This window comes from Mastigoproctus giganteus, chromosome 6, assembly GCF_048544385.1.
Source record: "Mastigoproctus giganteus isolate SK-2022 chromosome 6, ASM4854438v1, whole genome shotgun sequence".
Taxonomy (NCBI): domain Eukaryota; kingdom Metazoa; phylum Arthropoda; class Arachnida; order Uropygi; family Thelyphonidae; genus Mastigoproctus; species Mastigoproctus giganteus.
Window position 1 is genome coordinate 43,497,406 of NC_143580.1, and position 13,621 is coordinate 43,511,026.

Consider the following 13,621-nt stretch of genomic DNA (forward strand, 5'->3'; position numbering starts at 1 on the left):
AAAAAAACCATATTACTGAATTATGTGCACGTTTTTAAGGTTAGGTTTCCTAACCTTAAAAAAAAGGAAACGGTTTCTTTATTTTTCATTATATTTCATAACCTGACATTAAATGTTAGGTTAGGAAATAATAGGAAAGGTTTCCTTACCTAATTTTAAAGGTTAAGTTAGGAAATAATAGGAAAAGAAAGTCTTTATATATATATATACGTATAACGTCAATGAATCACTTAATGCTGTGATGTTATTATCTGTCATGCCTACATGTCAATCAATATATTGTTCTCGACTTCTACTGCCAATACCGATAACACGCACTGTTTGTTGTTTACTGAGAATGCAGGGAGAAACTGCGGTAGCAGCAAACTAGTTTGTCCAGTAAGTTTCTAGTGGTTTGCCTTGGTTCTTGTGTTTGCTTTCTTTACCTTTGCCATAATATATATTTAATTTAGATATATAACCTCAACTCCACAAGTTATAACTTCTTTTATGAGGGTCGCTGAAATAGTTTTATCCCACATGTTTATTTGAATGTTTTTTCTTAAACATTCAATCTATTTGAATGTTTAAGAAAAAATACTAGATGCAATTTTCAAAATTGAACCAATAACAAGATACACTAAATAAAGTTGTGACAGCATTTTTAATGGGAAAGAAGAAGCAATGATGAATATTCACAAAATGTCTGAAAAACGTTAACATGGAGATATCATTGACAGAAGTGCAACTGAATTCAGAACCAAGTATGTGAGCATATCAGACTGCCACAATTCCAATAGGCGAACAAAGAAATGCCCTTGTGTCCAAGTGGTGTAAATCTACTGAAAAAGACAGGGATTATGTAGAAAAGCAGGATGTGTAAACAAGATATGCTCCTAATCAATCCTTCCTTAGACTCTGGAAAAACTCTCTGCTTCAGCCACAGGAGGTAATTTATTCCAGTGGCCATAACCATGCTATTATAGGTCACTAGAAGAAATTACCTCCCAAGTAAAATAAGACCAAATCTTCTGAGTTACTCCCTAAAATTTTATATTTGTACTGCCTTGTTTTTCTCTCCCATAAGAAGACATTCTGATATGCTTGACCCCGTTGCATACACAGAAAATCATACTTAAAGCATTTGCTTTGTCAGTAGTACATTCCTACTGTATTTTTGTTCCATTCTTTATATAATGCTAGAATCATTAAATATTATTTTTATGTTCCCCATCTAACAAATATACTTTTCTTGAACCAAATGTTTTCTGATCAGAAGCATGATCTTTCCTTCTTTTCTGTCATGTCATGTCTGTCTTCCCTGTAAACAATGTAATTACTATAATTCAAATTCATCAATCTGAGTCTCATCAGTTTTTTTTTTTTTTTTTTTTTTAAGGAATTTTCAAGAAAGAAATCTGACTTTAGCATTACCAAAATTCTTTCAGGTGTTTCATGATGAAACTGTGATGCAATTCATTAAGACTATTAAGTCCATGAGGAAAGGTGTGGAAATTATCATCTCAATACCAACCTTTTTGAATAGCTTCTTTTTTCTAGGCAATACAAAAGGCATCAGATTTGCTATTCTACATAATGCCATTCATCACCTTTTCTCCTTTTAAAGAAAAGGAAGAAGCACCTGCACATTGCAATAACCACATGGCTGCACAAGTGGAATGTCTAAAAAATATGTAGCACATTTTGTTGACAACTATGCCATAGCAACAGCAACCCTAGATATCTCATTAAGAACCTTCTGTTGTATTTTCTGAGTGTTCCATCTCATTAGGACAACAAGAAAAAAGTAACTAATTTGCATTAGTTGCAAACAGCTATGGAAAACTAACTTGTTTAAAACAGCTGTTAATATTAACAACTGAATTTAAACAAACTGTTTTCTTAAGACATTATGGAGTCTGTAACAGCCTTTAGCACTGATATAATCAGGTGACAGAGAAAGTAACTAGCAGCCACAAGGATGACAAACAGCTCCAATTTAGAGTTGCATTCATGCTACTGTTGAATTCTACTTATTCCATTAGGAAAAAGAAGCTAAGTGCTTTCCTGTGTCTAACTACAAATGTGCCATGCCCTAGTCACGTTAGATTTTGAGATAGGGCCTTTTCTAATTTCAGAACAATTTCTAAAATATCTTACAATTGAGATATGGTAGGAGGGGAAAAATTCCTAAAATCTACAAATTACATAAGTCATATTTTACGTAAGTTGGAATTTCCCTAAATGTTTATGCAGCACTCGCAACTATGTGTGCTGAATTTGATTGAAGCAAAAAAGAAATGATCAACAAACATGTAAATAGAATTATTTATTCAATTTTTTTTTATCTCATGCGCAGGAAAAATGACAAGTGTAGAAAATTACAAAAATTTCAAAATTATAAAATTACAAAAAGAGAGAGGAGACAGGCATAATGTCAGCAAGTTTTACCTTTCGAGCATCGCTGTCAGAATTAACTCTCCAGCTGATAAGCATGCCGCTGCAGAAGTTGAGGGCTGTGGAAATTTAGAAGGGGTTTTTTTCCCCAACACACCACAAAATTTCTATGCAGCTGCAAAATCAGCACTGGCGACTTCACCACATACTTTAATGTTTTGGAAACCAGCGGATTGCTTGAACCTATTAAACCACCTGTTGCTTGCCACGAACTTGGCTTGGGGTTCACCATACTTATCCTTAATATCTTCATAAATACTTCTTGCTTTTGCTTGAATGGCCATTGAACTCAGGGGCACTTGCTTCTGAATCTGATTTTCCATCCATATTATTAATAGCTTTTCCATCTTCGATATAGCACCTGAATGCTGTTTTGTGATCACCGCTGATCTTAAATGCATTGATCCTTTGACGTGTTCTTTTGTACGTGCACTGTCCCTTGGAATAGTATTCACTGTTGAAGCAGCGAGAACTAATTCCATGCAATACATGACAAATTTTGTCCTGCTTTGTACTTCTTAATTAATCATCTTCATTTCTAAATCAATTTTTGTTTCATTTCCTAGCACTGCCAGCACTTGCACTTTCCGTTGGTCCCTTTCCCTTCACCACTGTAATAAGTAAATAGGAATGAAGATTTCACCAGTTATCGGTATTATCGCAAATGCAATAAGATCGAGTTTACTACCAGTTTATAATAGATTGCTCTAACAGAAAAGCCCAATAAACCAGAAAGTGCAAATTGTTTTTATTGTTTTATGTGTGCTTTAGAAAAATATCACAAAGGTATTCAAAATTGATTCTTACAATGGAACATACGATAACGATGAAAGTGTAGTGCAATTTCCATTATAAAAATGACCTTTTAGAGAGACGGATTAGTTAAATAGTGAAAATTTCAACTTCCGAGGTATTGGAATAAATTATTAAAAACAATGTGTTACTGGGTTCACATTACGATATTTCCATTTATTCCTATGGGATGCAAAATACATTTCCATGATTTTTTAAAGTTTGCACTGGTCAGCAAAAACTTACATAAAGTCGAATTTCCGTAAGTCGAGTATTACATAAGCCAGGGAGTGCCTGTACTATGTTTATAATACTTAAAATGATATCCTTCACTCATCAAGAAGACACACAAAAAGACAAACATGTCAACTTGTGTGAAGCAAATGGATCTTTTCCTCAATTGTCACAATAGATGGGACATAGGTTCCACACCTCAATCCAGAAACAAAATGTTGGTCTACCCAATAGAAGCACACTGATTTGCTACTACCCAGAAAGTTCCGTGCTGCAGCAAGTGAAAATAAAATGATGGTTGCTGTTTTCTGGGATATTGATGGAATAATCCTTACACATTGTGTACCCAAGGGCACTACAGTGAGAGGGAACTCATATAAAGTTCTAAAGTAAGGTTCTTCTCAGCACTTCAGAAAAAATATTCACACAGACTGAATCATTTGTTTCTATCAGGGCAATACTCCATACCACTGATCTGAAAATGCGCAAAATTTTTTTTAAAGAAAACAACATTGAGATTATACCACATCTTCCATACTTGCTTGACCTTGCACCAAGTGACTTCTGGTGCAAGGTCAAGTTCCCAACGATGAAGGGTACTCTTCATGGCAGAAGATTTCCTAGCCAATAAGCAGCTGCTTCTGCCATTTGACAGTGGGCTGAACATACTACCAAAGGAAGTTTTGCAGCCTTCACAGCTTGGAAGAAAACAGGTGTGAAAAATGCATGCAGCTTCTAGGAGACTATGTTGAAAAGTAAGGCAAGTGTCATTACTTTATGAGAAATAAATCTGGAGATCTCATAACTTGAATGCACCTCATATCTTTTCATGCACATTTTTAGTTTTAGAGTTTAACGTTTAACAGTTTCAGTAATTCAGATTTTTGATAATTTTCCATAGTTTGACAAAGTTTTAGGTCATCAGTTTTTTTCTAGTAAAAAAAAAAAAAAAAAAACCTTAATGGTTTCATAACTGTTTAACTTTATATCCAGCAAAACACAGGTAAAACATACACTAATTGCTTCCAGCTGAGTACTATGGATAATGTGTGAGAAAAAATTCTAAGGGTCTCATCTGAACATGGTAATTTTCTTTTATCACCTTGATTTCATAATAACTTTAGAAGCTTCAAAAAGAAGGGTGATTAATGAGTTACTAACTTATACTACTAAGGCAGGATTTTCTTATCTTTATTCTTAACAAATATCAGAACCTAGAATTGAATACTTACTCTATTTAACTTGATTAAGACACACGGACGACGGTCAAAATAACCATAATTCTTGGCTGAAGTACAATTTTCATTAATGCGATCGAAAGGAAAATAGCATACTTTGTTTTCTGTTGGCCGCAGGTCAGAAGTACAGGTTATGATATTTTCCCCAAAGCTGTTACTGCCATAAGATGCTACAAAGGATTAGTTTTAGTTAATAAGACATAATTTCAAAAGAAATCATGCTGTTTGACAGACAAGAAAATGTACACATTTAATCTGATTTCAGATTATATATAAATACATAAAGATTATTGCAAAAATACATAAAAATCAAATGCCACAATGCTTTTGTCATTTCTCCTAACCTGGCTGTGGTGGCACCCAAAATGAAGCAGAAGCAGTGGCAAGTCACCTAACAAGTGCCAAACTTTCTCTTTAAACAGTGCCAATATTTCATCATTTCTTAATGGATTGTAGTATTTATTGTAAGTATTTTTTAAGCTTTAATAAAAAATAAATAAAAATTATAAAATATGTTACGTGTTTTGCACTTTTTATTTTCAAAAAAAAAACCAAAAAAATATTAATTCTGCTGAAACTTACAAAAAAATGTTTGAGACATAAAAGAAGCATTAGTCTTTTATTCTCTTCCATTTTCCGGTTTAAAAGACTAAGTGCCAAAATTTCAACCATGCACATATATTTAATATTATATAAAGAATATATAAATAAAAAAAACAGTATTTACATATTCAATACTATTGGTTACTTCCATTTTTCAGGTTTATTTAAAATTTAGCACGTTTCACACAGCATGTGAAACGTGAAACTAGTTATTTTGCTTCCTGCAATGTAGCAACCATCTGGAGAGAACACTGGGTTTTGTATAATTGTCTTTACTAAAAATAGTTACATGAAACAATAATAAATCTTTCAAAAACTACGATAAAAATTTAGATGCTTATTAAACCAGCGGGAGAAGAAAAACAAGTAACTTAAACACAGCAATGGCACTTGTCTATCAGTATTATATTGAATCTTCAAGCGAAAATCCCAAACAGTTGCAAAGATGGTGGCAGGTAGTAGTAGTAGTAATAGTGGCACGTGATGCAAGAAAGCAAGCGTATGAGCTTATGCAGCATCAGGCAAAAAAAAAAAAAAAAAAAAAAACAATAATAAAATAAAATAAAATTTACGCAACAATTCCCTCTAAATGTTCGTCCAGTTCCTCCTTAAATTTATTTAACCTATCAACTTCCACAACGACAGATGGAAGTTTGCTCCAGCAATTAACCACCCGCTGGCTAAAGGCAAATTTCCGCAAATCTATTCTACATCTGTCTTTCCTCAATTTGAATTTATGCCCCCTTGCTCAAGCAAATCTACATTCTTCCCAAAATGAGGCCTCCAGACCTGTATGCAGTACACAAGGCTTGGCCTGACCATTGCCTTATAAAAGTAAAGTGCAGCCATTATCAACCCATTGCAGGATGGAAGCCTCCTCAACAATTCATGCTGAGGGAAATGGAACATAATCTGCCATGCTGGTCCAGCACGGGTTGCTAGATCGACCGTATTCAGCAGTCAGGGGCTTAAACCCCGGTCTACTCGGAGAGCGTGTGCTACTGCACTCGCTCTGCCCCCTGGACAACTCGGCTACGGAGGCCGTTACAGAGGGACAATCACCTCCTTTTCTCTGCTAGTAAAATTCCTGTATATCATTGACAAAACCCTATGACCTGACCTGGCAGCCTGTCTGCATTGCTCAGAAAACTTCATATCTAACTGCACAATTACTTCCAGGTCTTTTTCATTTTTTACCACCTTAAGTGTAGTACCACACAGTTGGTACATTCCCCTGGGGTTACTTCTACCCATATGCAGTACTTTGCATTTGTCAATGTTAAACTTCAGTTGCCACTTAGCCCATCTTCCCAAATTTTCTAGGTCCTGTTGCAGTAGCACACTGCAACCTGACAGGTTCTTGTGCACAATTTATGTATGAAAACTGTAAAAGACCTTCAGAAATTATTGCCATAAAACGTTGACCTATATTTAGGAAGATAGAAAAAATTTCCAATTTTTAATCAATGATTAACAATTACTGTGGGAATGATACTTTTGAGGATCACCTGTCAGATTACCCCCACTACCTAATCATGTTATTATATTTTAACACAACAGATTAAAATATAATAAAATGCTTAATTAGTATTAATAAAGGTTCAATTATTAGAATCAATTTTGGTGTTATGCTCCTTATTAGCATTACTAATAAAATAGGCAAAATGGAATAAAAGAAGATAAGCTTAAATCATTTAACACACAGCTCTAATTGAATCCACTGTATGTTCTATTGGTATGTTTGTAAACAATGGCACTAACACTACATCAAGAGAGACCATAATTCCATGATTTCCAAAAGTTAAATTAAATTCCCCAAGGGTCCGGGTGTAGGACCCCTTGTTGTTTTCAGTATTTATTAATGATATTGATGAAGGTATATCAGGGTTAATATCCAAGTTTACAGGCGATATGAAGGTTGGCAAGGTTGTTAATGACAGTAATGACGGTACACTATTGCAACAGGATCTAGAAAAGTTGAGCAGACGGGCTGAGAGGTGGCAACTGAAGTTTAACATTGACAAATGTAAAGTACTGCATATGGTAGCAAAAACTCCAGAGTAATGTACCAACTGTGTGGTACTACACTCAGGGTAGTGGTGAATAAAAAGGACCTGGGGGTAATTGTGCAGCCAGATATGAAGTTCTCTGAGTAGTGCAGACAGGCTGCAAGAGTAGCTCATGGTGTCTTGTCAATGATATACAGGAATTTTGCAAGAAGGGATAAGGTGTTTGTCCTCTTTTATAAGGCAATGGCCAGGCCACCCCTTGAGTACTGCACAAAGGTCTGGAGGCCTCATTTTAGGAAGGATGTAGAGCTGCTGGAACGGGTACAGAGAAGGGCAATAACATTGGTGAATGGAACGAAGGGTTGCTGTTATATCAAGAAGGGCTTAAATTCTGCAAAATGCAGCATCTGGAGACGAGGTACCCGCGAGGTTATCTAACTGAGGTGCATAAGGCCTTGAACGGTTTGAGCAAGCTCAATACTGATGGATTCTTCCTCTTGCTCAGATTACTCACCTGAGGGGACATAAATTAAAATTGAGGAAAAATAAGAAGAGAATACAGCAGAGCCAGTGGAAGCAGTAACTAAAATAAATAAGTTTTTAATACGATAAGTAGCTTTCAGGGTGACGAACTCCTTCCTCAGCAAGAAAGGATTCGTCACCCTGAAAGCTACTTGTCGTATTAAAAACTTATTTATTTTAGTTACTGCTTCCACTGGTTCTGATGTATTCTCTTCTTCTAAACCATGGAAACCAGTGCCACAGGCCCATTCTCTTTCATTGAGGAAAGACAGTTGTAGAATTGATGTGCAGAAATTTGCCTTTAGCCAGTGGGTGGTTGATAGTTGGAACAAATTTCCATTTGTCGTAGTGGAGGTAGACAACTTAAATAAGTTCAAGGCAGAACTAGACAAGCATTTGGAGTGAACGGATGGGTGAAATGGGAAGTTTTTTTTTTTTTTTTTGGCTGAGGCTATATAAGCTTGCTTTCTTGCATTAGATGTCTCTACTAATGCTAATGCCTTGGCAGATTTCCTGCCAAGGCCTATTGTAGGAGAATTTCATTTCTCTTGTTACCAACTTGGGTACCCATTTGCAGCATATACATTCTTATAATCTAATGTGTCTAAAACAGCTAATATACTTCTCACTGAACATCTTAGTGCTTTCATCATTGCATATGTGGTTATTGTCCTGTCTTTTTGAATCATTTCATCCAAAATCTTAATGGTTTCTTCAAGACACACAGACTTTGGTCTTCTGCTCCTTGGCTGGTTACAAATATCAGTGACTCGTCCTGTTTTTCTTTTTAAATGCGCAAGCGATCTACAAACATAGCTTAGATCAACAGTGTCTTGTTGGTATACTTTCCTCAATTTTTTATGAATCTGGACAACAGAGTTTTCTCTGACTTGAAAAGAACACTGACTATCAGCAGAAATGGACAACAGTTTGATTGTTTATAACTTCAGATAATAGACAGAAACTTATTTTGGCATGCATGTTTATGTTGTAATATTTATACAAAACTCTTCTGCATTTTATCGATTCTTCACTTCCTGCATGCAGAAAAACCATACAGAGACTTTTTTCCCAAGTAGTACTTTTCTACTATGTAAGTCTACATTGTTAGCATTATATTTATACCAACCCAGATTTTATAATGGTACATGAAATTTCTTGAACGTTCTTTAAAACCACATAGTTCTTACACAATAATGACAATGAGCAATAACGTTTAATCTTTGAGTAAAAAATTTCCAATTATCAATTATTTTGCACTGGAGATTCAGCTGATTGGTTAAAATATGACAAAGTTCTTATCTCCTCCAGGAGTGATGTCAGGACAATAGTGCTAGGTGATTTCAACACTCACTTTGAGCATGGACTGGGCAAGGAAGGCCATAACAATAAAAATAGCCACCTATTGCAGTTTCTGAAGGATATGTTCCTCAGACTGAACCTGAAGCAAAAATGCAAACTCCCCACCAGAAAAGAGAAACTCCTTGACCTGGTCTTCATAAATTTTGACATAAATATTAACTATACTCCCAATTATTTCCACTCGGATCATCTAGCTTTATTGCTTGACTTTGATATCAAGACCAAATATATCAGCAATGAAGTCAGGGAATGCTCCTTCAATTTTAGGAGAGCCCCCCTGGGACAAAATAAGAAATGAAATCTTAAATGTCAACTGGCAACCATTATTTAGGAGTCAAGACCCAGATATAATTCTGGATATGCTGTACAACAACTTAGACCTAATTATCAAAAACTATACACCCAAGAGCCATGCAAAGGCAAACACTAATAAATTTCCTATGTGGTTCACAAAAGAAATCATTCAATTACTCAAGAAAAAACAACAAATGTTCATCAATTTCAAAAACACACAGAGACATGACATTTACATTTAGTTCCCCAATATAAGAAGGCAGATAAAAAACAATATCAGTTTGGCCTACCAAAACCACTTAGCTAACCTACAGAATGCAATGCTAAACAGGCATGATATGGGTCTATTCTGGAAGCATTGGAAAATGGGTTATAAAAAACACAAAAATATGAACAAAATGGAGACCATTCAATCAGATGAATTTGCAAATTTCTACAGTGAACTATATACTGAAAAAACTGATCACAGCAGTAAGCTTGATAACATCTCTCCCTCCTCATATTTCAGTGATACCCTGACACAATTTGAAGTCAATACAGAGACATTATTGAATACCCTCAACAAATTTAAATTAAGTTATGACACAAACACTGGCAGTTTCCCCATGGCACTCTGGAAACACTGCTTTGTTGTCTTGCAAAAACAACTTATACATCTGATCAAAGCCATTTTCAATAAGGGATCACTCCCCGGAGGAATATTAAAGGAAACCACTATCACCCCTCTTTTTAAAAAGGGAGCTAAAGACACACCTTCCTCATTTCGACCCATACACAAATCTAACCCCCTAAGCAAGATCATTGAGAACCTCCTTTACTCTCAACTCTGCTCCTTCATGAAAAATAAATTCAGCCACATTCATCATGGCTTCCTAATGGGCAGATCAACAGTGACTAACCTACTCTTCATAGAACATGACATCAAACTTAGCCTTGATAATAACAATCAGATAGACATTATATACCTGGACCTACAGAAAGCCTTTGACTCAGTACCACACAAGTTGCTTTGCCTCAAATTAAAGCACTTAGGTTTATCAAGTAATGCCTTATCACTTATGTCTAACTTCCTTGACAACAGGAAAAGCAGAGTTCATTTTGAAGGAAGACACTCCTCCACTTTCCATATACAAAGGGGAGTCCCACAGGGTTCTCCTCTGGGGCCACTACTCTTTGCTGTATATATTAATGACATACAAGATTGTATGCAACATGTTGACATCAAAGTGCTCTCATACGCAGATGACTTGAAAATATACAAAACCATAAAAACAACAAGACTGTGAATCACTGGAAAATGGACTAGACACCATCACCCGATGGATCACAAACAATGGTCTAACACCAAACTTAAACAAATGCTGCACCATGTCTGTCGCAGACTATCACAAAAAACACAAGATTAATTATCACTATAAAGCTAATAATCATGAGCTACTGAGAATACATGAGGTTTCAGATTTGGGAGTATGGTTTTCTGACAAGGGAAACTTCAACACACATGTAAATAAAACTACAGCTAAAGCCTCCAAATCCCTTGGACTGCTTAAAAGAATCTGCTTCGATTTCACTAACATACAGCTCATAAAAACAGCTTGCATAATGATAATCAACCCAATTCTAGAATATGCCTCACAAATCTGGAATCTTCACACCAAAATTCTTATAAAACAACTGGAACGTATTCAGAAATCCATAGTCAGATTCCTGGTGTACAAATCTAGGTTGGAATTGAACACAAAATGCTACGATGAATGGTGCATTCACTTCAGGATTGTACCACTCTACCAAAGAAGAGCTGCGGCAGACCAAATTCCTAATGCATCTCGTGGCTGGAAAGTTGGATGCCCCCGAGCTGCTCTACCTCATCAACTTCAGCTGTCCTCCAAGAGCCTTGAGAAGACAAAATATGCTGGCACAAGAGCCATTCCGAACTGATCAACTCAGATTCCATTACTTCAATAGAACTGCAAAATTGCTAAATGAATCCAACATTGATATCCTAAATGAAAATATTAATATCAAAAAAGAGCTACAAAGGTTGTAAAACCTTTGTAGCTCACACTACTAGAGAATGAAAATAAATGACTAATTTAATAATAACAACAATAATAATACTATAAAGATATGTATACTTAGCTTTAACAAAAAAAAAAAAAAAAAAAAAATTATTTATTTATTTTTTCAATGAACAAAGATAAGAAATAACAATTAGGAAAAAAAAAATAGGGATAACAATAAGAATAATAATACAAATCAATTAATGCAACTACTTAATGTGAACTAGCAAGAAAAGAAAACAACAAAATGCTTAGAAATACAAATTTCTCTGTTACCACAGCTTTGCTAAAATGCAAATCGCTTGTAACTTATGATATGCATTGTACATGTTGTAAATTGACCTTGTATATTTGAAATTGTATATTGAGACCTGACATTGTGTACAGATTGTAAATAGAATTATTACTGTATTGCTACTGTCATATTCCTCCTCTGTAAGGCTTCGGCTATTTTGGAGTAATAAATAAATAAATAAATAAATAAAAGTGAAGTGTCACTATTACTAAACTCCTCTTTTGAACTAATTTAGCATTTCTGTGACCATTAGATATTGGTCATCTTGAAATATTTCCATGATTGTGATCCATATTATAAGAAAACTGAAACTGTTGAGACCAGTTACAATAAATTCATGTCAACATTTCTTTTCTGGCTAAACAAGCAGGTTTGTTGTTTTTCTTAATATACATTACAGACTTAATTGTAAAACATGACATTTAAAAATTTCTTTTTAAAGAGATTCTTTGTTCATCTATTTCCACAAGAGGGGTATAAACAATAAAAAAAAATTCCCTAGCCTGACTACTGTCAGGTTTTAACACAGTTAAACAATTCTTGCTTCTTTTTTGATGCCACCACCCATAGTTTCTTCAAAATGAAATGAATCATGAGTATTCCCTGCTGATATCAGAATATATGATAAGAGATTTCAAATGCACATGATTAAAAAGCCTTTAAACTTATATGGCACATTGTATAATACATTCCCTTGTCACTGTCATTTTTCAATAAATTACATACTGATTTTAATACCAGCTGATTTAGTATTACTATTAATAGTGGAAAATGATGTAAGAAAGTAAGCTTATACAGCATCAGGCCAAAAAAAAAAATAAAAAATATCCCATTTCACCTATCCATTCTTTCCAAATAGTTTATCTAGCTCTTCCTTGAATTTCTTCAAACTCTCCACTTCCACAACAACAGATCGAAGCTTTTTCCAGCAGTCAACCACATGTTGGCTAGAAGCAAACTTCTGCACATATTATTTAAGCAATATATCATTGAAGTCTCAGGCTAATGTATTAGAATTAGGCATATAGTGCAAGGAAGCCACAGGCTTTTGATGCACTATCTAAAAAAAAAAAAAAAACAAGAAAGAAAAAAGTAGATAAGAAAATACAAATTATGCACTTCCTTCCTCATGTAAGTAACTATCCAGATGACCTTTAACAAATTGTCAACCTTAATTACAGTGGAGGCAACTTGTTCCAATAATCACTGACTAAAAGAAAATTTCCTACAATCTAGTCTAAACCCCTTCCCCTGTAATTTGAATTTATCGTCATCTTTAAGTTGTTGAAGTAATTTACATCATCTTTAAGTCATCGTGAAAGAGTTCTGCTTGGCACCAATCATGCAACTCTCCCAATCTTTACATTGTCTACAAATTTTGACATCACAACCTTTATACCCTCATCGAGGTCATTTATGAAAATCACAAACAACAGTGGTCCAAGAACAGATTCTTGGGAGAACCTCACTTCTGACATTACACTAATCTGAAGAATATCCATTAATCACAACTCTGCCTTCTGGCCTGCTGCCACTCAGCAATCCATCTTAGAATCTTTTCAGTCCCAACATATTCCAGTAAGCTCTTAATGAGGAACTCAGTCAAATGGCTTGCTAAAATCCAAATAAACTACATCAAAATTATTCCCTATTTCCATCTTATATGTAAAATCCATCTCATTCATCTCTATGTCAACATAACTTATCAGGTTAGTTAAACATGATTTTCCCTTAACAAAAACATATTGTGTGCCCTTCAAAATGCCATTTCTATCT

The 13,621-nt window shown here is 34.8% G+C and overlaps 1 protein-coding gene across 1 annotated transcript in view; it reads right to left on the reverse strand.

Moving 5' to 3' along the window:
* The window catches only part of nrv3 (sodium/potassium-transporting ATPase subunit nervana 3), a 101,293-nt gene that overhangs the window by 10,736 nt on the left and 76,936 nt on the right, over positions 1 to 13,621 (reverse strand). Inside the window, exon 5 of the mRNA XM_090375926.1 lies at positions 4,695 to 4,870. Coding sequence (XP_090232052.1) covers positions 4,695 to 4,870 — 176 coding nt within the window. The remainder of the gene's footprint in view (positions 1 to 4,694; positions 4,871 to 13,621) is intronic.